General features: G+C 33.5%; 2 protein-coding genes across 5 annotated transcripts; both read left to right on the plus strand.

Annotated features, from left to right (window-relative positions):
- The first annotated feature begins 13,863 nt into the window (after positions 1 to 13,863).
- Positions 13,864 to 14,659, plus strand: LOC144558258 (uncharacterized). The gene is made up of 2 exons (XM_078307065.1): positions 13,864 to 14,027; positions 14,259 to 14,659. Exons 1-2 carry the CDS (start codon positions 13,946 to 13,948, stop codon positions 14,501 to 14,503), a joined length of 327 nt encoding a protein of 108 aa, XP_078163191.1. The 5' UTR covers positions 13,864 to 13,945; the 3' UTR covers positions 14,504 to 14,659.
- A 3,536-nt stretch (positions 14,660 to 18,195) lies between these two features.
- Positions 18,196 to 24,661, plus strand: LOC144558704 (uncharacterized). Of its 4 annotated transcripts, none has more exons than XM_078307550.1 (12): positions 18,196 to 18,427; positions 18,587 to 18,717; positions 19,288 to 19,386; positions 19,692 to 19,744; positions 20,765 to 20,876; positions 20,975 to 21,094; positions 21,205 to 21,288; positions 21,383 to 21,480; positions 21,886 to 22,202; positions 23,333 to 23,570; positions 23,708 to 23,912; positions 24,281 to 24,661. In XM_078307550.1, the coding sequence occupies exons 6-12, from the start codon at positions 21,002 to 21,004 to the stop codon at positions 24,368 to 24,370; spliced, it is 1,125 nt and encodes a 374-aa protein (XP_078163676.1). In that variant the 5' UTR covers positions 18,196 to 18,427; positions 18,587 to 18,717; positions 19,288 to 19,386; positions 19,692 to 19,744; positions 20,765 to 20,876; positions 20,975 to 21,001; the 3' UTR covers positions 24,371 to 24,661. The 4 variants fall into 4 exon arrangements, with proteins under 4 accessions (XP_078163676.1, XP_078163675.1, XP_078163674.1 ...); XM_078307549.1 differs by having other exon boundaries at positions 18,593 to 18,717; positions 19,473 to 19,744; XM_078307548.1 differs by having other exon boundaries at positions 18,593 to 18,717.
- Positions 24,662 to 25,417: the final 756 nt, after the last annotated feature.

Here is a 25,417-nt window from a genome sequence, read left to right on the forward strand (position 1 = left end):
ACAACATTATTACTGTAGAAATCATATGTTTTAATCATTATTTCTATATATCATTCAATGGAAGGGAAACAACAAAGGCACTTCAAAACAAACATTTTATAACGAGGAATATTCTTCGTTCAGTCAAAAACATTAAAATATTAAATATGTACTTAGCAAATGCATCATTTCTATATATACTTCTTGTATATATACAGAGACTATGTACGCACTGTCGTGAATGGAACCGAATCTGCTGAAATTCCCTTTGGAATTTCAGGGTCCCTGCAATTCCAAACTCTCTCTATCTCTCTCCTCTCTCTTCTTTCTCTCTCATCAAAGAGTTAATGAGAGAGATTGAAGAGAGAGGAGAGAGATAGGGAGAGTTTGGAATTGCAGGGACCCTGAAATTCCCAAGGGAATTTCAGTGGATTTGAATTCGTCGCGAATATACATATGTTTGGGCTTATAATTAATTATCATGTAGAAGGTCATATGCAGTTTATATTTCATGGTTTCTATCACATTTTGATGAGAATAACTATAATATAAAATGTTTTTTTTTTCTGTTTTGCAATATTAATTAATTACAACGTATGTTCAAAGATACAGGGACTACAAATCTAAGAGATAACAAACTGATGGGAAGAGTAACATGAAATTCAATCTTAGTTGTCTTGTTTTATATATCTCAAAATAAGGTCATGGATTAGTCTTTTTTCCGATTTTTTATTTATATTCAAAAAAATAAATAAAATTTTAAAAAATAACCAAATGTCGGTTGTATTTTCAAAACTACCCAAACAGGAAATTTTTTTCCGAGTTTAGCATCAATTACCAGAATTTTTTTTTCTGAAAATTCATGTCTAAAATCAGAAAAAAAAAATTTCAGTATCCAATTCCGGAAATTTCTTTTTCGGTTTTTAGTCCCAAAACCGGAAAAAAAAAATCTGGAGATGGGATTTCCCAAATTTTTTTTCTTTTTTATAAACTCATTTGGAAATTTATAACTAAATGTAGAAAAATTTGAAATAAATTGAAATTTGTGTCAATTCTGTGTATTTTCTAATGCTTTACATGCTGATGTAGTCACTTTTACAGTTTGGTCCCTGTATCAGTCCAGACTTACTGATTTATCAGTAGAGGTCAAATTTGATATACATATAGATATATTATACATATAAATTTTTTATTTATATTAAAAAAAAATTTAAAATAACCAAACATGGGCTGGAATTTCAAAAGTACCCAAACCGGCAAAATATTTTCCGGTCTTAACACCAATTACCGGAAAAATTTAGTGCCTCAAAAATTCAGTTTAAGTTTTCGTTCAATGGTACGTAGGCATACAACGATCGGTATTTTGTTTATAAATGTCGTATGGGTTTTTTTTTTGTTATAAACTCATTTTTTTATAATATATGTATATGTAAATGTATATATAATATAATACATGTATATAGAGGTGGGCTACGGTGAGTTGCGAAGTAAAACGCGTTTCTACTTCACGCCGTATTTTTATTTTGAAAGTCCAAACGACCGATCCGAACCGTTAGATGTTTAATCCATATTGAAATGTACTTGGAGACCAAATTTTACATTTTTTGGAATTTTTTTACTATTTATTAAGCATTTTTTAAAATTGCTGTTTTGCTGTGAACAGTAAAAAACAGTAAAATTTTCTGGACCATCAGATCTGCGACTTTCAAAATTGCTTAATAAATAGTAAAAAAATTCCAAAAAATGTAAAATTTGGTCTCCAAGCACATTTCAATATGGAGAACAAGATGAACGGTTCGGATCGACGTTTTGAACTTAAAAATCACAAAATATGAGCGTGAAGTAAAATAGTCGCTTTACTTCGCAACTCACCGTAGCCCACCTCCATGTATATATATGTATATATAATATATGTATATATAATACATGTATATATAATATATGTATATGTAAATTAGTTTATAATAAAAAATTGGAAAATCTCATTTCCAGAAAAAAATTTTCCGGTTTTGGGACTAAAAACCGGAAATAAAATTTCCGGAATTGGATACCAGAATTTTATTTTCTGATTTTAGACATGAATTTCTGGAAAAAAAATTCTGGTAATTGGTGCTAAAACCAGAAAAAAAAATTTCAGTTTGGATAGTTTTGAAAATACAACCAGTGTTTGGTTTTTATTTTATTTTATTTATTTTTTGGATATAATAAAAAAATCAGTCTTTTTTAATTTAAAAGACAGCTACTTCCACTGTTTGATTGCTGCAGTAATTAATATTTTTTGTTATATATATAGTTTATATTATATATTTAATGTAGAATATATATAAGAACCTCAACAACCCAAATCAATACAACATAAATGAATATTAAAAACTAATTGGTTATGCTTGATAAGTAATTATAATTGACTTTTGATAAACTATGTCAAAGTTTGGTCAAAGATGATAGATGCCGCTCAACATTATTTTGTACAGTGCTCAATTAAGTTAGATTTGAAATTGACTGTGTGACTAATTGTCTCATTAATAATTTCCATTAATTGATTCATTCTCCTCTTCCTCCGAAGGACTCACTTTTTATTAGCTCCCCTTTTAAGTCGGAGAGAAAAGGGTAAATCTGGAATTAAACGATAAATTTTCTCCGAGCCCTAAAAATCTCAATTTATGCTCTTAGAATAGCTGCTTCAAAATAAAATTAAAATGTGATAATTTTTTATGAGGCATATAGAAAATTTTGAATTATTAAAGTTTTTAAAAATAGATGTATGATGGAAGCACAAAAAATAAAAGCATTTGAACCTGTATTACTCAGACACTTCAAATTTACCTTCGTACCCGTATCTGATACGTATCGGATACTAATAAGCGTCCGATACAAAATCGATACGTATCGACTGGCATATCCGCTTACGTGGCTTATCTTTACTCATTCGATACGGTCGCCAATACTCCGTTGAAACTGCAGGATACGTCTGAATACGTGCGGATAAAGTCGGATCAGCTAATTCGAACTGGGGAATCCTAGCTTGAGGTCAAAACTTCTAATCACTGCGCCAAAGTTTGCCTTCTGCTTAATCTCAGTAACTATGTTATTTATTCTATACTTATGTTAAACCTTTAATTGTTTAAAATTTTACTCAATAAATTAGACTTAGTAATATATTTTACCTTTTTAATTAGACTTATTATAATTTTTTTACTATTTATCAAATATTTTTTAAAATTGCTGATCCGATGGTCTAGAAAATTTTACTGTTTTTACTGTTCACAGCAAAACAAAAAAATTTAAAAATACTTAATAAATAGTAAAAAAATTCCAAAAAATGTAAAATTTGGTATCCAAGCACATTTCAATATGGAGATCACATCTAACGGTTCGGATCGGTCGTTTGGATTTTCAAAATGAAAATACGGCGTGGAGTACAAACGCGTTTTACTCCATGGAGTAGCGTAGCACATCCCTATATATATAATAGACGTATCATATCCTAGATTTTTGAAAATTACCGTATCGCCGTATCCGTATCGTATCCGATACGATACTCATATCCGTATCCATGTAACATAGATTTGAACCCTCCTCTTGTTAGATAGGTAGAAAGTCACTATTTTTAAATGGTCTAAAATTTTTAGATCGAGTGATTTTCTACCTACATCAGATAACATACAAATCCAAAAAAACAAATAACTGTAAGCAATTTTTTAAAGCAAGCAACAAGTCCAACTATTGATGAGGCCAACCAGCATGAAAAAAATGAAATATTATCTCTATATTTCATGACAAGTGCAAATTATCCATTTTATTATTATATCTTAAGTATAATACAACCTTAATTTAATCCAGATAATTTTCTGGGATCCTAAGAACTAATAATTTAGAAGGAAAAAATTTCTTACTCTTTGGATGGATTATTTTTTTTAAAATAAAAAGAGTGAGTCTATGGTACTATGTATAGCACGGATGGGTATGTACTACGGACCATTCAAAAACAATGATTTTTCTATTTATATGAAAAAATAGTAAAAAAATTCTAAAAAATGTAATATTTGGTATGGAAGTACATATTCATTTGAAAGTCGTGTTGAACGGCTCGAATCAACTTTTAGGATTTTGAAAACAAAAATATTAATCCGTATTATGGACCCATCCATACTATGCATAGTAACATAGACTTACTCAAATAAAAATATATAAACTGTTTTTATTTTTATTTTATTTTTTTTTAAAAAGCACCTCGCTAATTGGATTTGAAAAAAATACAATTTCTCCACCTAGCCAACTTTTGAACCGTCTATAATTTCTCCACTGTGCCACTTAGTCTACTGAAACCACAATTTTATATTTGTGAGTCCGGTCCAGAACCATTATAGACTTCTCACTTCTCAAAAAGCCCAAATTAGAATTCATATATCATTAGGCCGTTTTCCTTGAAACCAAACGGGACCAAATCAGAATTTCTTTTCCAGTATGTACCTTCCCGCACATTCTTCACCTGCGCTCCTCTCCCTTTTCCTTCGCTAATTGAATCGAGTCGAAATCGCTTAAAAATTGCCTGTTATTTTCCTTCCTCTTTCTTGTCAGTTGCTGGAATGAATTGTGAGTGGGTAAGAAAAAGAAAACCATTAGTTATAGAGGTTTTATACCTCATCACTCCACTGTGGGGCGGTTGGGTTCTAAAGCTGACTGCTAATAAGGGTGTTTATTGGGTCCAGTTTAGTCGGTTTTAAACTGAACCAAATTATTTTGGACTAAACGGTTCGATTTTTCAGTTTAATAGTTCGGTTCAGTTTATTTTTTAAAACCGAATTATAATTTTGGCTCGGTACGGTTTAGAAATTTTCAAAGCCGAAATAACCGAACCGACTGAACTTTTATATATTGTGAATTGAGTGAGTCTATGGTACTATGCATATCATGATTTGGTCCGTAATATGAATCAATATTTTTATTTTTTAAATTCTAATGGTCGATGAATATGTACTTGCATACTAAATTTTATATATTTTAGCAACTTTTTAATATTTTTTAAGATAGGCGAAAGATCACTGTTTTTGGATGGTCCATACTTTTCAGATCAAGTAATTTTCTATCTTTCTTAAAAAATAGTAAAAAAATTCTAAAAAATATAAAATTCGATCTGCAAGTACATATTCACATGGGATAATGTTAAGCGGTTCGGATCGATCGTTAGAATTTTGAAAATAGAAATATTAATCAGTATTACGAACCAACCCGTGATATGCATAGTACCATAGACTCACTCTTATGAATTTGGTCCAGATCGCTCCGGTTTATTTCTTAATATACTTCAATTTATTATATATCAATTGCTTAAATAAAAAATTAATATATTCGGTTTGAACCGAACAAACTTAAATAAAACTTTGGTTCGATTCAGTTTGTTTGCAATGCTAAATTGGTTTGATTCGGTTCTATTTTTGAAATCGAATTATAACTTTGGTTTGCCAACCGAACTAAACCGATGAACACCCCTACTCCATAGGTGGGCGGTTAGGGAGTTTTTTCAAATATTTAAAATTGCGAAAGTATTTTTGTTATTTTCTTTAGAGTTTTAAAAAAAAATTGGGATGATGCCCTACAACTAGGGCTATCAACTGGTACGATACGGGTCGGATGGAGTTATGTTCATACCTGTATCTGTTATGATAACGAAAAAAATCTTTCCCCTTACCTGTTTTCTCGAATACGGTACGAGTCAAATAAACAGATAAAAAAGTGTCATTGACATCTTGATTTATACTTTCTGTATATTTTTTTTCAAAAAAAGAAAAAAAAAGAAAATAATAATAATAAATACAACTAATTTATATTATGAAAATTTAGTAAATACAAAACTTTATTGTATCGTATATTATCTTCATACAAATAAATATTTATATATATAATTTTATTTTTAAAAATTATATTGTAAAATAACGAGTAAGATAACGAAAAAAAATTATCTTTATTTGTATTTTCAGATACAATATACGAGTGAGTAAATAGATAAAAGGGTGTCATTGACAACCCTACCTGCAACCAGTTAACATTTTTTTAATTAAAATTTTATGTGTTTTATATGTTAATAAAATGTTGCCAAAATTGCTACTTTTTCTACTATTATATCAATTAAATCTCGTCTCCACCGTGGTGACATCACCCCCACAATAGACGCTTTTATGCACTTTAGTAAACCATGCATTTTTAGATTCAACCCTTTTGACTTTTTGTATTTTACATGGAGGGAGCTAACACTTATAAAATAATATTTTCAAAGTTATAAGTACCTGGTAAAAAAAAAATGAAAATGCTGGAGGTTACTTAGTCACCTCTAGTCATACTTACCTTTTTGTCCCTGATAGTAGTATTTGTGTAGTATTTGACGGATTAATTTGGTGGATAAGAAAAAAAAAATGTTAAGAATTTTAGCCGGTATTGTTAGGTGTATTACTCACTGCATAAATTAGATACCTGTTTAAAAAATGTAAGTAAAATGTTGCAAAAAGAAAATATCGAAAAATGTAATTTTGTTTGTCGGAATTCTGAATTGTATGGTTGATAAATCGTTTCTTTGTTTAAAATTAAAAGGAGTCATCAGCAAAGTACTATAATATCAGGAGAAAGGTATAGGTCCGATGCCCATCGGACCTAGTTTGGTTCCGATGGATAGATATACAGTCTAATTTGTTTCAGGATTTGTGCGCACCAATATTAAAGCAGACACAAAAGTTCTGGTGCGAATCCTAAAGCCAATCCGATGATGAGTGAACCCGTTTGAACCAAAGTAGGTCTGATGCCCATCGGACCTACTCTGTTTCCTAATATCAGATGTCCAAGACTCTACTGGTAGTCCTCTCTTGACCACCTACGGGTTTTTTCCTTAAAAAAATAAAAAAAATAAGATTGAGCATTTAAATTTTTGGTATTATTAGAGTTTTTAATCTTATGTGACAGTTTTTAGTTCAGTTTTAAAAATATAAGAATGTCTTTTATTTATTATGCAATAAAAAGTTTTATTAATAAATTGTTTATAAATTTTGTGTTGATCAAATGATTAGTTCAAATTATTTCTTTTTTTTTAATTTTTTGTTGATGTGGCTTAATAAAAAAATCTAAAATTAATTTCAGAGATGTAAAAATTAGAAACTTTAGAGTTAGAGATCTTAATTTCTAAAAAATAGTTAACAATTATTTAGAAATTCATTTAAGTTGTTGGAGTTTATTATAAACATTTTGTGCAGTAATAATGGTACCAGTAAACATTGTATGATTTCTGTTTCTAATGAAAATTGGCAACTATGATTTCACTTCTGTCAAATAAAAAAATATTATAAAATTCCAAGGCGGTACAGAGTTATGTGAAGATTAAGTAATATTAATTTAGATATAATTTAGCAATGTTAAATAATAACATAAGGTTATTTAATTTCTGCTATTTACTAGTAGATTTGTTCAGGATATAAATTTTATTTTTAGTGTGCTATAAGATAGGTGGTGATTTGTGTCATGATACATAAATCAATCGGATCTTGTTTTAATTAACATTATCTAAAGTTAATAACGAACCATGATGCTCATTGGGAATCATTTGATTTGATTCATGATTTGTGCACATTTAATTTGCACGATTGTTGAAATAATGTGCACGAATAGTAAAACAGCGTGTACGAATTATAAAACAAATCGAACAGTTCTGAACAATCATCGAATTGATTTGATTCTGATGTCTATCAAACATGTCGCGGTTCCCCAACGTGGTGGAAATAAATCTCAACTGTTGGTCTCTGCTATTTTGATCTCAACCGTTGATCTGGCATGAATTTCAAAGCTCAATGACACTGCCACTTGTGCTAGCTTGAATTTCAAAGCGATGAAATTTAGTCTCAAACAGTAAAGTGAGACTCATTCTCTACAATATTGGATAGGAGATAGAATCCATGTTTAGCCGTGACATGGGAATCTTCTTCCCAGCTTGCGCACCTTATTAATAATTATTATGCAAACAGAAAACAATAGTGGGGAGTGGGGAGTGGGGAACTTGTTCTACTTTCAAATTTCGGAGGGGAATTTTACAAAATGACCTATTTTTGAAAAAACTTTGTCAAAATACCTTTCTTTCAAATTCTTTGACAAAATAACTTTTTGGGACCCACTAGTGTTAAATTTTTCCTTCCCTTAGTTTTACACCCATTCATTTTTCTCTCTTAGCTTCCCCATAAAGCTACGGTCTCATTAAAGAAAATACAGTTTGTTTCTGGCTAAAACAAAAGTAGTTCCTGGACAAAACAGAGCAGATTCGGACAGTTTCGGGGTCAGTTCCTAGCCAAAACTAGAGTGCTGAAAAGCAGTATGTTCTGCCAAGACCGAAACAGATAGTTCCTGGACGAAACTGAGACCGAAACAGCTACACAGAAAACAGTTATTTGAGGAATGCTACTGGAATTACAAGCTGTTAGAACTGAGATAACACATTCTTAATTTTTTTATGAGAACACATTCTTAATTGAATCACAATAACTGTAGATTAGATGTTAAATCCCTTAAAAAATCACAAGCGGTTAGAATTGGCAAAACTTTAGAAAGTTTCCAAAACAAAAAACTCATAATGACCTCCAAATATTCTTGCAATATATTATATTACTAAATTACTACATCAGCAAAACAAAAAGAGAAGAAAAAAACATTCAATATCATTACAAAATATAATTTGCTACTTTGTGATTCGTCTCATCTTTTAGATTTGGCTTACAAAGACTAAAATTAACTACTTTGTGACATGCCATAAAATGTAATTTCTTACCAAATGAGCGGAGATGGGCGGGCTTCCGTAAAATCTGAGGAGGCGGAGAGGGGTGATGGGTGGGCTTCCGTAAAATCAGAGGAAAGGGATGCGCTGCTGTAGAATCAGAGGAGGCGGAGAGGGGCGCACGCTTCAGCGTGTTAGACTTCAGTATCGTATAATCAGAGGAGGCGAGTTTAGCATAGGAATTAATCAGAAAGGAAGGGATTTTTGGGAGGCAAAGAGACAGAGAAAGGGCAGGAGTAACTCAAAGGTAAGGAGATTTTTTGCTTTACTGGAATTCAGAAGGTTATTTTAACAAAGTATTTAGAGATAAGGTATTTTAGCAAAAAAAATTTAAAAGTAGGTTATTTTGTTAAATTTTCCAATTTCGGATTTGCACCATAAACAATAGGTGAATAGGGAGGGCGGAAACCAAAAAGCGACTACTCTCAGACAAAAATAAAACAAAAAACAGAGTACCTCTCCTGCACGTACTCCATATTTTGCACCCTACGCTTTATGAATCTCAATGACACAAAATTATTTCTTAACCAGTTTTTGAATAAAAATTTTATAGTTTTATTTGAGATGAAAATAGATATACCATAATATCTCTAGGGATTAGCAATTGATCGAATTTGCATTTTTTTTCTCAAATAAAAGTGACATAGTTATCCGTTTTAATGAGAATGAAACATAATATATACAAATTAAGTAAGAAACATTAGGGTACGATACGGGTCGTTTTAATGAGAATGTAAAATTTGGTCTCCAAACACATATTAATATGGAGAACAAGATGAACGGTTCGGATCGACCGTTAGGATTTGAAAACTCGAATATAGAGCCGTAGCACGATGCCAAATCGTAATATGCATAGTACCATAGACTCACTCCTTCTAATATCATAAAATCATTTGATCTTTTAGGTAGACGGTCAATAGAACCTAATATATTTTTTTTACGTTATAGTAGACAAAACCACACGTTCATAATATCGAATTTCACTAATTATTTGTTTTCAACACCTTTACAAACAAATAGCAGAACCAAATGTATTCCCAATCATTATCAAATAGTTCACGATTTTTACAAATTTTAAAAATTGTTATTCAATTATAGCTGAATTATTCGCATAATTAATTTCTTTCTTGAAGCTTCAGAATTTTGATATATTTATATAAATTATAAAAGAACAGACTATTTTCAAATTATATATATTGTATCGAAATCACGAATCTCACTGCTTTTCAATTTTTTTACTAGATTTCTGATTTATCACTATGGTAACATGAATAATATTGAAAAGTAATAATTGCTAGCAAGAGAAATACTAACAAATACACAAATATTGTAGGTTTTGATTGCACTAATGTTGCAAGTACAAGTAAATAAAACCATAAAATTACATGACGGAATAACATTGTAGGTTTTTATTACATAATTAAAATTAAATTAAGAATATTGAGATATTAAATTACATGACAAAAATAACGTTGTAGGTTTTGATTACATTATTAAAATTAAATCAAGAATATTGAGATAGTAAATCAATAATGTGATGCTTTTACAGTTTTACGTAACCTGGGTAGATTATGGGTACATTAAGTTAAAAAGAATTTGTGCAAGTAGCCAAAGCGACCGCGCTTTGTCAATTAAACTAATAATTAAACCAACCCATGACATTTGATTAGCTCTTTTTTTTATCTATCTAGAGCCTATTTAAGCTGCTGAATTAGCCTCCTCCCTAATCTATTTAAGCTGCCTGGCCTCCTCTCAGCACAGACTCCACAAAAATGCTGAACTCTTGGGGAAAATTTGCTTTTTTTTTCTCATATTACAAATTGCAGCTTTCCTTCTAAATTATCCATACAACCATACTTTCACCCTTTCAAACACACAATCAGAGCCCCCACCTCAGCAGAAGGAATGCAATAGCCCTCGTTACAACACAAAATGTCCCATTGAAACATGCCATTGTCTTGAGTCCAAAGTATCTGTTGACCTGCTCTGCAAGCTCGGTTGAAAACCGACAAACAATGTGCGACTGCATTTGATATGGCAAGGATTATATGTGCTCATTTAAGTGGCAAATATGATGAGGGCGATACTGTTCTCCATAAAATTATGGAGATTATTTTCGATTATTATACGACTATAGTGGAAAATTCAAATGATGAACAACACCCTACTTAAATTGATGTCAAAAGAAATTAGTACATTGCTTTTTGTTGTGTTTGTAGTATTTTTCTTGTGTTATGTTAATTTCTTTTATGTTTAATCTATTTGATATAATAAAACTTTCTTATATTTGCTAGTTTTTTATAACTTTTTTTAGGGAGAATTTCTAGTATCTGTATAAACTTTTAAAATAGTCAAATTCTCCATAAAAAATATCATAATATCTAATATACCCACAAAAATTAATGAAAATTAAAAAAAAAAAAACAAATTCTACATTACCGAACACATCTTGAAAAAAGTTTCTCTCTTTCACAAATTAATCCAATAATTTCTCACCTGCTAGTGCATCCATTAATTGTTATCCGATATAATGTCTTTTCTCTTTTTACACCTTAAGGTCATGTTTGGTTGTGGAGTAAGAGGTGGAGTAAACCTCTTACTCCACGTTTAAGGAGCCAAACGAGAAGTAACATAGGCGGTTTAAGATAGAGTAAGATTTGAGCTAAACCGGAGTAACTTACACCACTTAGAGAGGTGGTTTAGTTTATTTCACCAAACATGATTAACTTAATTACTCTGGTTTAGCTTGGAGTAAGATATTTAATCCGGTTTAACTTTACTCCACAACCAAACATGACCTAAATCTTTGAATCTCCGCACCGACGCCATCTCACCGGGGGAGGTCCATACCGCTTCGCCGCCCTCCTCAAATCCACCGCCACACTCTCTTCGTGCTTCCCCTCTTTGATCCCTACTTCTCTGACCCCAGCCACAAGTACAATGGCGTCCGCACTCCGCATCCCCAACCCCGCATCTCCCTTCTCCCTCTCTTCATGCTCGCTCCTTGACCCCATATGAAATGTTCTGCTGGAGAATTAAATAAATGGTCTCTCTGATGCTTCCGACATCTGTTCCTCTTTGTCCTCAACCATAACTCGATCCGTCAACAATCTTTTCTCAAGGTCAGTCCACTAACGATTAATTGGTTCATATATACATTGTCAAATTGGACTATTTTGCATTGAAGATTTAAAGGTTGCTATAAGTAGGCTTTAAGTCTCAAGCTGTTTAGGACTTTAGGTATACTATGGATTTGTACCAAGTTAGAATTAAATTTTGTGGTGAATATGGTTGGGGTTTGCACCATGAAAAATGCTTTTGTTAGAAAAAATGCTTCACCATATGTACGCTTCAACAGTGTGTCATCAGGTGACATGCATAACTCCCCTCTAACCAATGATTTACAGGTTATTTTTACAGCATGTACAACTCCCCTTTAACCAAAGTTATGTATATTCATTTTTTGTTTAAATTGTTATTTCTTAAATTCAATCCTTTATTCAGCTCAGTGTGAGCAAATTTAAGTTTGTTAAGTTAATCACCTCACTTTCCATGATTTTCTTGAAATCTAGCGATTCATGAGTTGTGGGCTTTGAATTTTGGATTGCCCATGAAGCAAATATCTTTGTTGCTGAAATGAGAATAAACAGTAAGAGTTTCAGTAGGAGTGTCAGTGAACTGACCAATTAGTTTTGTTAATAAAGGTTCTGATGTGCTAATTTGAGAAATGTTAGTTGGAGTTTGTAAGATTTGAGGGAAGTCGCCAGAGGTATCTCTGAGTTGGTTTTGTTGTCAAATTTGCAATCACATTTTCTATGTTTAACTTTCTTTATTCTATCTCTTTTACAGCCGTTCAAAGGAATTGTTCTTGAGTGCATTACAACAATTGAATTGCCATCTTGGCGAGCGCCTGAAACGGTGGCCGAGTGTGCAAGGTTGGTACGGAACATGCACGACATTATACAGGTCAGGCATATCACCAGGGAGGTGCTAAGCAGACCACACGGGCTAGCAAATTGGGCAAGGAAGACTCAACAATCCACCAGTATTCAGAAGAGACTGAAAAATTGAATACTCCGTTAATCAGAAGAGACTGATAAATCAGATTTAATTCGGGATTAAATTTAATACTCTGTTAATCAAGCGAAGAGACTGAAAATTGCGATTGAACGGTATTCCTGCCCATTGAATCCAAACTAGATCCGATAGACATCGGACCTACTCTCATTCCCACAACTTCAGGCTCGTTCCTTTTAGACAGAATGCCTCACTTTGCTTTGGCTATGTTAATTGGAACCGAATCTCCTGCCCCCCGGGGTGCAGGAAATTCCTGCCCCAGAGTCACTGCGGGGTGGGACCAGTTACTGTTAAAGATTTAATTACTGTTACTGTTTTTAAATTTGGGCCCACCCGCAGTGACTCTAATTCCTGCCCCCAGGGGGGCAGACGATTCGGTCCCATGTTAATTGTGATAAGTTTATCAATTGTACATTTTAGTATGATTTCAAACAATTATATTTTATTTTGGTCATAACTTTCAAACAGTAAATTATTTTGGATTATTCTTTCTTCAACTTATAATTATGAAATTTTTTTGTCACGTAATATTTATATTATTTGAATATTAAATAAATTATTATACAAAAATCAAATATAACTAGAGTACGTGTTTTTAAATTCACCAAAATTCTTGATGAGCTTAACGAATATGTAACGCTGCGTATTTTAAATACTAAATTAAAGTACAACGTAAATATTTTATATATTTTTCTTATTCTTGTTTCCTTTATTAAATAGATGAATTTAATAACAAATGCATAATAAAAAGAATAGATACCAAATGCATAATAAAAAACAAATTATGGCCCAAAAACGGTTCACAATATCATTCGCTCCGCACAAATTAAATAGATAGGCCCAAAAACAGTTCACCGACTCTAAATTATTTATTCACAAAGTTTTCTCTAGTTTATCTGCCATCTCACATGCACACGTGTAACAATCTGCTCTACTTGTTTGTGCATGTCCTCCAGCTGGCCATCTCTTTTCTCTATAAAAAACAATCCTATTTGTTTGCGTTTCTTCAGTCCGTTACTGTTTCCGCATTTTGGTTTCCAACTTAAATTCTGTAGAAATATATCAAACAAAAAACAATACAAAATGCAAGGAATGAAGGAGAAGGTGCAGGACATGACCAGCACAGTCAAGGAGAAAGTAAAGGAAGGCACCGCAAATGTGCAAGGTACACTCTTTGTTTCTGCATGTAAAGCTGTAGGCGGATTCATGTACAATGAATTGACCTCAATTCATTTTTTAGTTTTTTGTGCTTATGTAAAATTTTATGGGTGTGGTAAATTTTCATGCAGATTCTGGTTCCGCCTATAATGTCTATCTATGTAACAATTTTCATATCATTCTGTTAAGGCCTGCCATGTTTTCTGGTATTAACATTTATTGATGCAATTCTGACCAGGCAAGGCGGAGCAGGCCACAGCCCGGACTCACATAGAGAAAGAGGCAGCTAAGGAGAGAGAAAAAGCCAGAGAGGCCGAGGCCAAGGCGCAGCTACATGGTGAGAAAGCCATGCACCGTGAGACGGCTGGGGCACATCATGGGGTTGGTCATGTGCCGCTCACTGGTCCCCACCACCACCGCCCAGTCAGGAGCAGTGCCACAGACCCAACTGGGACCCGCCCAGCTTCAGACAAGTATTTATAGAGTTCTTGTGATATATTTGGATGAGGTAGTGTGCTTCACAATTATGTCAGACGTTTTCTAGTATGGTGGATGTGTGCATGTATGGTTTGTTTTTTTCATGTATGGCTTTGCTTTTGTAAGTTAAATTAATGGCTTTTGTAGATTAAATAAATAAATTCTGAATAAATTTTGCTTCACTAGTAGTCTTGATATCCAATCTACTTGTTCGAGAGCTATAATTAGTTCAGTTGCAGCAGCTAGATGAAACGAATTCGATCGCGCTGCAACTTCAATCAGAGACCAAAATCATATGATTTTCCTCTATAACTCGGTGCATGTGACGAATTTTCCTTTACTGGGTATAATTACTTTAGTTGCACCTATAGAAAAAGTAAAAAAAAAAAAAAAAATGTTCTCAATAGGATTGCAGATTATCTTTATCGCCATTGATGAACAGAGAAAAATGGAAAAATTATGTTTGCTGTAGGAAGTTACAGCTTTTCAATCTTCTTGTACTTGGGTACTTCTATATCTATATCTTTTTTAAATTTGAATAATTTGATCCTCAAATACAGGCCCTAAGGTAAACATCTGAGTTACTTGAAAACTTCATGAAAATGAAATATTATCAAAGAACTCGTCAGCTATGTCGCCGTCCTTGTCAACCTTTAGTTCTCTCCAGTACCATTTGAATCCCTGATAAAATGAACATCAAATGTTACATCAGAGAATTAGAACCTTTAGTTCTCTCCAGTACCATTTGAATCCCTGATAAAATGAACATCAAATGTTACATCAGAAAATTGAGACTAATTCGGCAAGTGTAATCAAAACAAGAACACAAAAATTTACTGAAATCCCACCACTATTGTGAGGTTCAATTGAAAAATGGAGCAATTGTGCTGGAGTGATTAATTTTGGCTATTACACTGCTAATTGCATATAGATTTCTCCTGTAATTAGTGGTTTGAACAAATTGTTACTTGTTATTTAGTGTCTTTACCTAGCAAATGACCAGCAAAATATCAAGATTTAAACACCTGAGGCAAGATGATTCTCAACTGACGATAACCAAATTTGAACACCTCGCAGGACTAGACTCATTAGTCAATAATCTTGTTACAGAATGAGGGTTTATATAGGTAAAAGTGGAATTTGTTGAGGATGAAGAGCAAATGAGGTTAAATAAATCAATACTTTGGTTAATTTATGCTTCAGGGCAGTATAGTTTGGTTAGGTTCAATCCTGGCATATCATATCATGTTTGCTTTTCTGACACGGCGCTTTTCAGCATTACAGGGATAACTATTTCATTAGTTATTTTTTCTGGTACAAATTTGTACTACAGGAGTACTGGTAAAGTGTGCTTTGTGGTATAGGAGTCCTCCTGTAACATAAAGCACACTCTTTTTTAAATGTGAAAACAGTGATCCAATTTAAAATACATGCATCAAATTAGGATCCGATCAACCAGATTTCCATCAAAATAACAAAACAAATTACCTAGTCGGGTCATTTGAAGATCTTTTGGAGCTTCAATATAATTTTAAAACACAGTACGATTGTAATTATAAATAATCGAAATATATTTCTCGGGCACCTGAATACCACCATTGGCGAGGGCACAAGGAAGAAGGACGGTCGAAGTGGTCCCATCCGCAGTGAGACCTTTGCTTGAACCGGATTCGGGTATAGCCTGCATATCGCTGCGGAGAAAACGAAGAAGAGTCGAGATCCTTCGAACAGCGACGATCGTTTCATCTCCAGTAGACGCCGTAGCCATTCTCCTGAAATTTTGATTGAAGATGTTTGGACTCCAGTAAATTGGAGACCTTCGGCTTTGGGTGCGACTTTCTAGTTTGACTAACAAATAAAGCTTATCCAGTTCCAGTCCTCGTGTTGACTGTTGAGTCGTTGACCTTGGTCAATGCAAACACTGGCGACTGAACATGCAAATGATATAGTAGACAGATATACTAAAGTCACCGCTAGCAGTCTGCTAAGACACCCCACTTCCACTTCCTTCTTTCGTGGGAGAGGGTTCCATTTCCAGCGTGTCTGTGACCTACGGACAATTTTCAAAAAAAAAAACACACACACAGATATACTAAGAAATCATTAAAAGAGTAAATGAACTTCACCTAGAATAATTGAAATAATTCAAGTCGTCAATTTTATTTTTTTTATGAATCAAATAAAATAATCGAAAGAGTAAATGATATGATTTTTGTAAACTAGACAGATACACTAAAAATATAAATATAATGACTTAAACTTTTTAGTAAACATATTAAATATAAAGACGGGGAGGGAATTTTTTGGGGTTGACCTATTATAAATTCTTAGTACGTGTTCGACAGTCGCTCCTTAGACCTCCTTTAGCCTTAATCTCTCTTAATCCAACTGAACAAGGAGTCCTTAGTCGGGATTAACGTATCTCCTTAGTGCCCTCCTTTCTTCCTTAGCTATTTTCTTAAGGAACCTATTTGGTTGCCTTAAGAAAGTGACATCCTTAGGATCTCTTTAAGACACTTTCTAGATATTTTTTTTACATCACTGCCCTTGTTCCTTACGGAACAGCTAAATGTCGCATTTTTTTAATGCTCTCGTCATTTCTCTCCAGCACGAAACCCAAAACCCTCTTTCTTTCTCTCCGATCTAGAGCGGTGGTTCTCAAGTGGAAAACTCGTCAATCTGATACCACATACAGATTCGCATTGCGACGAGCTTTCTTTTGACATCCGTTTTGACGGGTATGAAACTGTTCTCGTCGCAGCTCTGATCGGAAGCGGAGAACCACTCGACTGGATTTCAGCGAGCTCAACTCGCGTTGCCAAAATAGCTCAACTAGATTTCAACAGGCTCATCTCTCTACTGGATTTCATCTCGCCAAATTCCCTTTTCAAGGTCGAATTTTGTTAATTCGTTTCTTAGAAGATAGCGAGAATAATTTTTGATTTTTTTTTTTTTTTAAGAAACAAGCTTCAGATAAAAATAAACAATAAATGGAGTTTTGTAATGTTCTTTTTTTTTATCTCAAAATTTATTTAATAATTGTTCTAGAGAATTAATCAAGAATTTAACTTTTATTGAATAGAAAATTTGGCGACTGGATTTCATCTCGTTTGGATTTCACCTCCTCTCTAGTCAGAGTTTTAGAAAGAATTTAAACTAGTGAGGTGTATTTAAATTGTTGGGGAGTTATGATAAGATCGGTTTGGATCTTTGATTCTCTTGTTTGATGTTGTTTATAACATGAGCCAGTTTGGTACTGCATTGCTGTATATTGGTACACATTAGTACCAGTTGGATAATTGCACCGTTATATAATGTATACCCACTATATAATTGCACACTGGTACACACCAGTACACACCGGTAACAATGTGAGGGACAAATTGGTCTTTGTATACTAAAATGTATATTTTATTTACACTAAAGTCTTCTTCTTAATCTTATTTCTCACCGAAGACATATTCCTTAGTAAAGATTAAAAATTTAATCCTTTACTCTTAAGAAAGGGTGCCGAACATGTCTACAGTGCAGCAAAATTATTTTGACTTACAGTAATTAGTTTGAATTAAATCCTGACCTTCAATCAGATATCTCTCTTTAAGTTGTTTAGGATAGAATAGTCTTTCTTTTCTGTTCCGTTATCTCTTTCTTACGACGCCGTTGCATTTCTTCCTCTAAACCCCTCCACTCTCTTCCTGTCTACGAAAAATCTTCGATACTGATCTTTCTATTTACGAAAATCTTCGATGCTGATGGGCGCCCTCCACTCTCTTTCTCGCCGCTCCCTCTTCCTCTAAGCCCCTGTGATCCGAATATTGGCACCACTCTTTCTTTCTCTCTGTTCTCTCTCTCTCTTTCAATCGATTTCCACACAAAAAAGTTCTTGAAGAACTCGCAATCCCTGACTCGTCTAATCCCCGACTCGCAGAGGTGAGGGGTTTTGTTGAACTAATCTACTATGCTTTATGCTTTAGTGTACTTTTTTTTTTTTTGAAGTAGTTTGATTTGGTTCAATCAATATGATAACCTATTCACAATTTGGGTCTCTCAGAACAATTCTTTTTTGGTTGATGTAACTGAGTTTAAAAGTACTAGGCAACACGATCTGAGCGGTGTGGAGATGCAGGAATGAACAAGCGTATGACGGCAAGCGACTGTCAATCAACCGGTTCCAACAGTTGTTTCAGGAAATTACAGGCCGTGCTTTCTCTCAGAACCAGGTATTCAGTGGTCAATATTCTATGTATATACTTATGTAGAAATTGAACTTTGTTGTATTTTACCTTTGATTTTCCTTGAATGGGAAAATACATATTCTGGCAAGGTCAAAGAAACTCACATAAAAGGCTGCCTTTTACCAACTTATTTATAAATTTTTGTCGATGGTTTTAGCTGAGACCAAAATGGGGGAATTTACTGCTATATAATGGGAACTGGTACCCATATGTAACTGCTACTTCTTTCTTAATGAAATATGCAGTAATATGCTTTATTTCCAAAAAATAAACAATAAATTTAGTTTGGAATGTTCTCCATACATTAATATGGTTTCTTCATACATCTATATTAACGGGTACTATAGTAAGACACTTCTTTATATGGTTTCTCATGGGTTCATGGTTCCATCACAATTTCTTAGCTTTGAGTTCTCTTACAGCTTGGATATTGTCTTTGCATAGTGTTCAGGTACTTAGGGGTTACATAACTCCAATTAGGAACTATGTTCATGTTATTTGAAATAAAGGATATAATTGACTCTCAAGAGTATATGCCATATAATTGACTCTCAGGTACTCAAGACTGGAGGCGTTAACCCAGCCACACAATCTTGCCAACTGGGCGCGAAGGACACAACAACAAGTGGAGGGTATTCTCGCCATAAATAACAGGTGCGAGATCACACTGGAACAATCATTCGATTTAGCTTTCTTTAATTTTATTTAATTTGTTTCTGTTTTTACCCCTTGAATTACAGTGTACTCTTCAGGAATTATGAAACATGAGATAAATAGAGACTGTTGAGATATGTATCATAATTTTCTTTAATTTTGTTTAACTTTTTTTTGTTTTTACCCCTTGAATTATAGTGTACTCTTCAGGAATTATGAAACAGGAGATAAATAGAGACTGTTGAGATATGTATAGATTACGATCTTGATAGAATCTTTTTTTTTCCCTTTAATTTTAATTTCAGAGAAGAATTCAGATGCTTAAGCACGCGAGAGACATAAGCGCCTTTACTAAATGGTTTGTTTCTATTTCAATTTTGTTGGTTATTGTCAACATCATCCAAGTTGTATCATGTTAATACAAATTTACCAACCTATGGTGGTCACTATCATTACGTACTATTTTTTGGTCAAGATTCGTATGCATGATTTCAGTACCAGTACACATTCCTCCAAGGGACATGCCCTTACAGTGTAAACATCATGTCATGTACAAAATCACTAAGCTATTTTATTTACTAATGGCATGCTTATTGGCAAGTACTGTTATACCTCAAGATAGAGTTTCTTCTATGCATATTGAAAGACTTAGAATGCTCAATTTATGCCTCAAGATAGTGCTGGTACTGCTATACGCAAGGATTCAGAGATCAGAATAATGAACTGCTAGTGCTGGTAGAAGAAGTTCAAGATGAGGAGATTTCCTCCTCTGGTTCTGATTAGAAGGAAAAAAAACACCATATTTCACTCTTTCTTTGGTGGTGGTGACTGATTTGGGTTTGACCTAAACTTTTTAGTAAACATATTAAATATAATTACTTAAACTTTTTAGTAAACATATTAAATATAAAGACGGGGAGGGAATATTTTGGGTTTGACCTATTATAAATTCTTAGGGTTTGTCTACAGTGCAGCAAAATTATTTTGACTGTAGTACAGTACTTAGTTTGAATTAAATCCTGACCTTCAATCAGATATCTCTCTCTTTAAGTTGTTTAGGGATAGAATAGTCTTTCTTTTCTGTTCCGTTATCTCTTTCTTACGACGCCATTGCATTTCTTCCTCTAAACCCCTCCACTCTCTTCCTGTCTACGAAAAATCTTCGATACTGATCTTTCTATTTACGAAAATCTTCGATGCTGATCGGTGCCCTCCACTCTCTTTCTCGCCGCTCCCTCTTCCTCTAAGCCCCTGTGATCCGAATATTGGCACCACTCTTTCTTTCTCTCTGTTCTCTCTCTCTCTTTCAATCGATTTCCACACAAAAAAGTTCTTGAAGAACTCGCAATCCCTGACTCGTCTAATCCCCGACTTGCAGAGGTGAGGGGTTTTGTTGATCTAATCTACCAGTTGACATTGCGTGGTCTCTCTTGATCACTGCCAGCTCAGAATTTGCTTCTCAGCCAACTGCGTGAGCAAGATCTTCTGAGGTAATACTTCTATCAATATTTCATCATTGGTTCTCCTTTATTTCTCCTGTTACTGTTCTCTTGTAATTATTTGTTAAATAATTTACTTGGGCTTTCAGATTGCAGTATATCTTTGTAACTCAAGGATGGGGGAAGTGATCCTAGGCATGCCTGGACAGTGGGCCCATGACTATTGTGAAAAGGCTGATCACTACACCACCAAAATCGGAGGCTTACCTGTGAGTGACTAGCCTTTTTCTATTAATTATTGTCCATGTTTTGATTAAAACTTGTGCCTGTTCGTCAGAAAGTTGTAATTTTTTCTGGCTGTTGTTGCTCTCGCTTATAGGATTGGCCAGATTTGGATGTGGCTGTTAGTGGAGAGCTGCTTTTGTGTAATTCATGTGGTGACAAGCTTTGTCTGGTAGCACAGGCATGTTTTTTTTTTTTGCCTAATTTGTTCCATTTTTTTTGTCCATGTTTTTGGTTCTCTGGTCTCCTTAATCTAATAAATAATGTGTTGTTAGATTTATGCACCTTTATCCATAGCAAAGGGAAGCATTGATGAGCGGGTGATTTATGTTCTTGGTTGCATGAAGCTGGACTGTGGCAGTAACCCCCGAAGGTACACTTTTTGTGCTTATTACTTGCTGTTTTTATTTTGTTGGTCTAATTATATGGTTTGCCTGGTACTGATCAGTATGTGCTGGTAATAACTATTAGTTGCTATAAAATGTTCCTAATATAAATTGCATACCACTTGAAGAAGTTCTGTACCAGCTGGTACCGGTTTTTACATGCTGGTAATAAGCGCCTCAACCCTACCCATTACTTGACACAAAAGACAGTACATGCTGGCGCTGGTACCATTCCATAATTTTAAGCTGGTATGAAGTGTTAGATACTAGTATAATGTTCGCAATGCATTCTGTATACCATTCCAGCAAGCTCTGTTCCAGCTGGTACTAACCTATTTATGTTGGTAATAAGTGCCATCATATTCTCATTATTAATTTATTATTGTTTTCAGTTGGAGGGTTCTTAGAGTTCAAAAGTGCGAACAAGATGTTCAAACTAAAGATGAACCACTTAAAGAAGTGCAACCGGAAGAAGAATCTACTTCTGTAGTTCAAGATAAACCCAAATTACAAAGTAGTTGTCTTATAGAAAGTGGCGATGAAGAAAGTGATAGTGATATTGATTTAGATGAGCTGGCGCAAGCACTTGAACAAGCTAGCACATTGGCTTCTCATTCTCATTCCAAAAAGCAAGAAGGAAAAAAACACACCAAGAAAATTGTAAAAAACCCAGTTGGAAAGAAAATGATAGTTGATTCGACTTCACCAGGTTATAAACTTATTTTTTTACTTGTTTGTTGGATTTTCCTCTTTATTTTTTCATTTTGTATTATTTACTATTTGCCCGTGCCTATTGGATCTAATTTTTCTGGTACATTACCATGACTTAATATCAGATGTCTTGATTAGAGGTGCTATCGGGTCGGGTCGGGTCCGGATACTATTATATTTGGACCCGTACCCTAAAAGTGTTCGAGTCCAAATTTCGATCCATACACTTATCTGTTTCAATTCGGGTCGGGTCCGGATCCGGGTACCTATCTACCCGTAGTTATTTCGGGTCCAGTCTTTCGGTTCCGGGTAGATATATACCCATAACTTGTTTGTAGATTATCGGGTCCGGTTTGGATACGGGGCGGTTCCGGATCTTGACCGAGTATATGTCACAAAAAAATCAGGAGGATGGAGAGAAAATAACTTTTGAAAAAAAAATATTGAAGAAGATAAATTATTTTTAAAAAGTAAAATATTAGAGATGACGATTTCATTTTCTATGGTTCAAAAAAATCTATGAATGGAATACTAATAATTTGTATAAATGACATATCAATGAGAGCAATAAATTTTCATTATTATGCAGAGGATATCAAGGCAAATATTGAAGGATGTATCCATAGAAATAAATTTTATTTAAAAAATTAATGCTGCTGTTATAGAAGGAATAAATTTGGCATCCATCTATGTGTATAAACATAGCGAATATGTCACTACATTCTATTTTCTCATATTCAAAAAAGTACTGGGCTCACCACGGCTTATGCAAAAATTAATATGCAATGTTGTATTTTTATATATTAATAGTTATTAATGTGTTTTATCTGGTATTTATACGGGTATTGGGTCGGGTTCGGTTATGAGTCGGATAATTAAATGAAACCCATATCCTACACATTACATTATCGGTTCCGGTTCGGATTCGGGTCGGATATTAAATTATTAATTTTGTAACCATATCCATAATTTAACCGGTTATATTTTTTAAATCATATCCTATCCAAATTAATCGGATCCGGGTCGGTTCGGGATCGGATCCGGGTAATCGGGTAAAAGTAGCACCTCTAGTCTTGATTAATAGTTACACATATCCGAAAATTAAGATTTATTGATTTATATATGCAGTGCTACCTTGTTTTTATATATACCCGGAGAAGGAATCAAGGGGAAGGATTGGTAAAAATATTCCTGAAGGCTACTGCTCCATTTCATTAAATGAAATAGAAAAGAGCAGTGCAAATGAAAGCGAAGGAGAAGAAAGCTGGCAAGGAGAGGCTTATGAGTATGACAAGGCTTTAGGTGCTGACAGAACCTATTTAAAATTCAAGAAACTATTAGATGCAAATCCAGAGCAGTGCTTTAGGTAATCATATTTTATCTTTTTTCATTTTCTTTTTATGTCATAATATCCTTTTCATTTGTTCTTAAGCATTCACTGAGTTTCAAACCTCCCACCTCTCACAAGGAAAGCAATGATATTTATCATTTTTCTTCTGTCAGATACTCTTTTGGAGGCAACCCTTTGTGTCCTGTAGCAAGTGTGCCAAAACCAGGGGAATGCAAAATTTGTGGTGCAGTTAGAAGATTTGAGTTGCAGTTGATGCCCCCATTGTTGTATTTTCTACATGAAGGGGCTGATGGTTCATCAGATATTTCAATAGATGGATGGGCATGGCTCACTATAATTATATGCACCTGTCCGGAGGTATGCTATTGAATTCCATGTTTCATAGATTATAGTGCTGCATTATTACTTTTTGTCTCTAAATTTATTGAGTCTATTATGAGCACTTAATTCTAGTACTGTGGTTCAACCACACCTGTATCTGTATGCTTTATCTATTGAGCCTTTAATTCATTAACACAATTTCATCTCAACACAAATAGACAATGAGCTGAAAGCCAAGTGAGAAAATTGTTTTTCAATTAGATTGTTAAGCAAATGCTATTCAGTATAGGAGTATCTCAGTACTTACTGGTACCGAGCATGATCTAAGCTCATATATATCATATTGTCTGGGTCTTTATAAATTTTCACAATTTACATTTAATTTTTTATTTTTTCATTTGCAGAGTTGCTCCTCAAGGACTACCAGTGAAAAGACAGGTAGCAGTTGCTGGGGCATTGTAGAGGAGGAAGCTATTGTAATACATGATGATTAATTTTTTTTTCCCCTTTTGCCTTCTTGTTGACGGAGGCATACAATGTAGCAATTAGAGCTATTCTTGGGTCTTCTTACATCTCCTTATTGGTATGAGTATTTTTGTTATGAAGGGTTAATATGTTTTTAATAAATAATAGACTGATTGAAAAGAAAAAAGAAGTAAATGATGCGGCCTTCAGATAACCAAAATACTACTATATGGTTATACAGGTTTCACATACTCTGTTTGCTAGGGATGACACTGCCCCTACAATGACTTTCCCGTAACTGGTTATCACTGTTTTTTTTTTTTTTTTTTTTTTTTGTTTGGGTTTGAACTTTCCTATTTGTGAAATTTGAGCTGGATTTGTGCCAGTATTGCTTTCTCAATACCGCCTAATGTATAATCTGGATGAGTTTACAAAAGCAACATACAATCTGTAAAATTCGAAAATAGGAAACACGAATTTTGTTTTCAGAAGACAGAAAACATACCGAAATTGTTATTAATAGGAAATTAATTAAATAAATATTGATAATGGAGAATGAGTTTGATTTTTTTTAGATATAGAAAAAACGTGATAGTTTATAACGTCATCTGGACGTTATAGACTATCACGGCTTGATTAGCAACAAACTAATTACCCTCTTTTCTAACTAAATTGTGTAGAAAAAAAAATGGACATTATTATCTATCACGGTCAGAAATACGGAAAAAAAAAAAATTCAGGCCATGATAGAGGTGCAGAAAAAAGAAAAAGAAAAAAAAAAAGACCCTTGATTAAAAAGAAAATAATATTTGTTAAAGTTTGGACAGCCAATTGAGGGAGCCTTTGTGGTCAACCTTGAGGACCATGGTCATGTGATTTTTTATTTATTTGTTGTTTTAAAAATAGTTGTAATTGTTTTTTTTTTATTATTTTGAAAAGATTTTAAAAATGATTGCATTAACTGCATAGTTTGATTTAGATTAACTTAAGATACACCTAACAAACATGAAATAAATATTAAATACAATAAAAGTGCGCCTAAATAATATTATTCAAATACTACAACAAATGAGTAA

The sequence above is a fragment of the Carex rostrata genome, chromosome 8 (assembly GCF_964058835.1).
Source record: "Carex rostrata chromosome 8, lpCarRost1.2, whole genome shotgun sequence".
Classification (NCBI taxonomy): Eukaryota; Viridiplantae; Streptophyta; class Magnoliopsida; order Poales; family Cyperaceae; genus Carex; species Carex rostrata.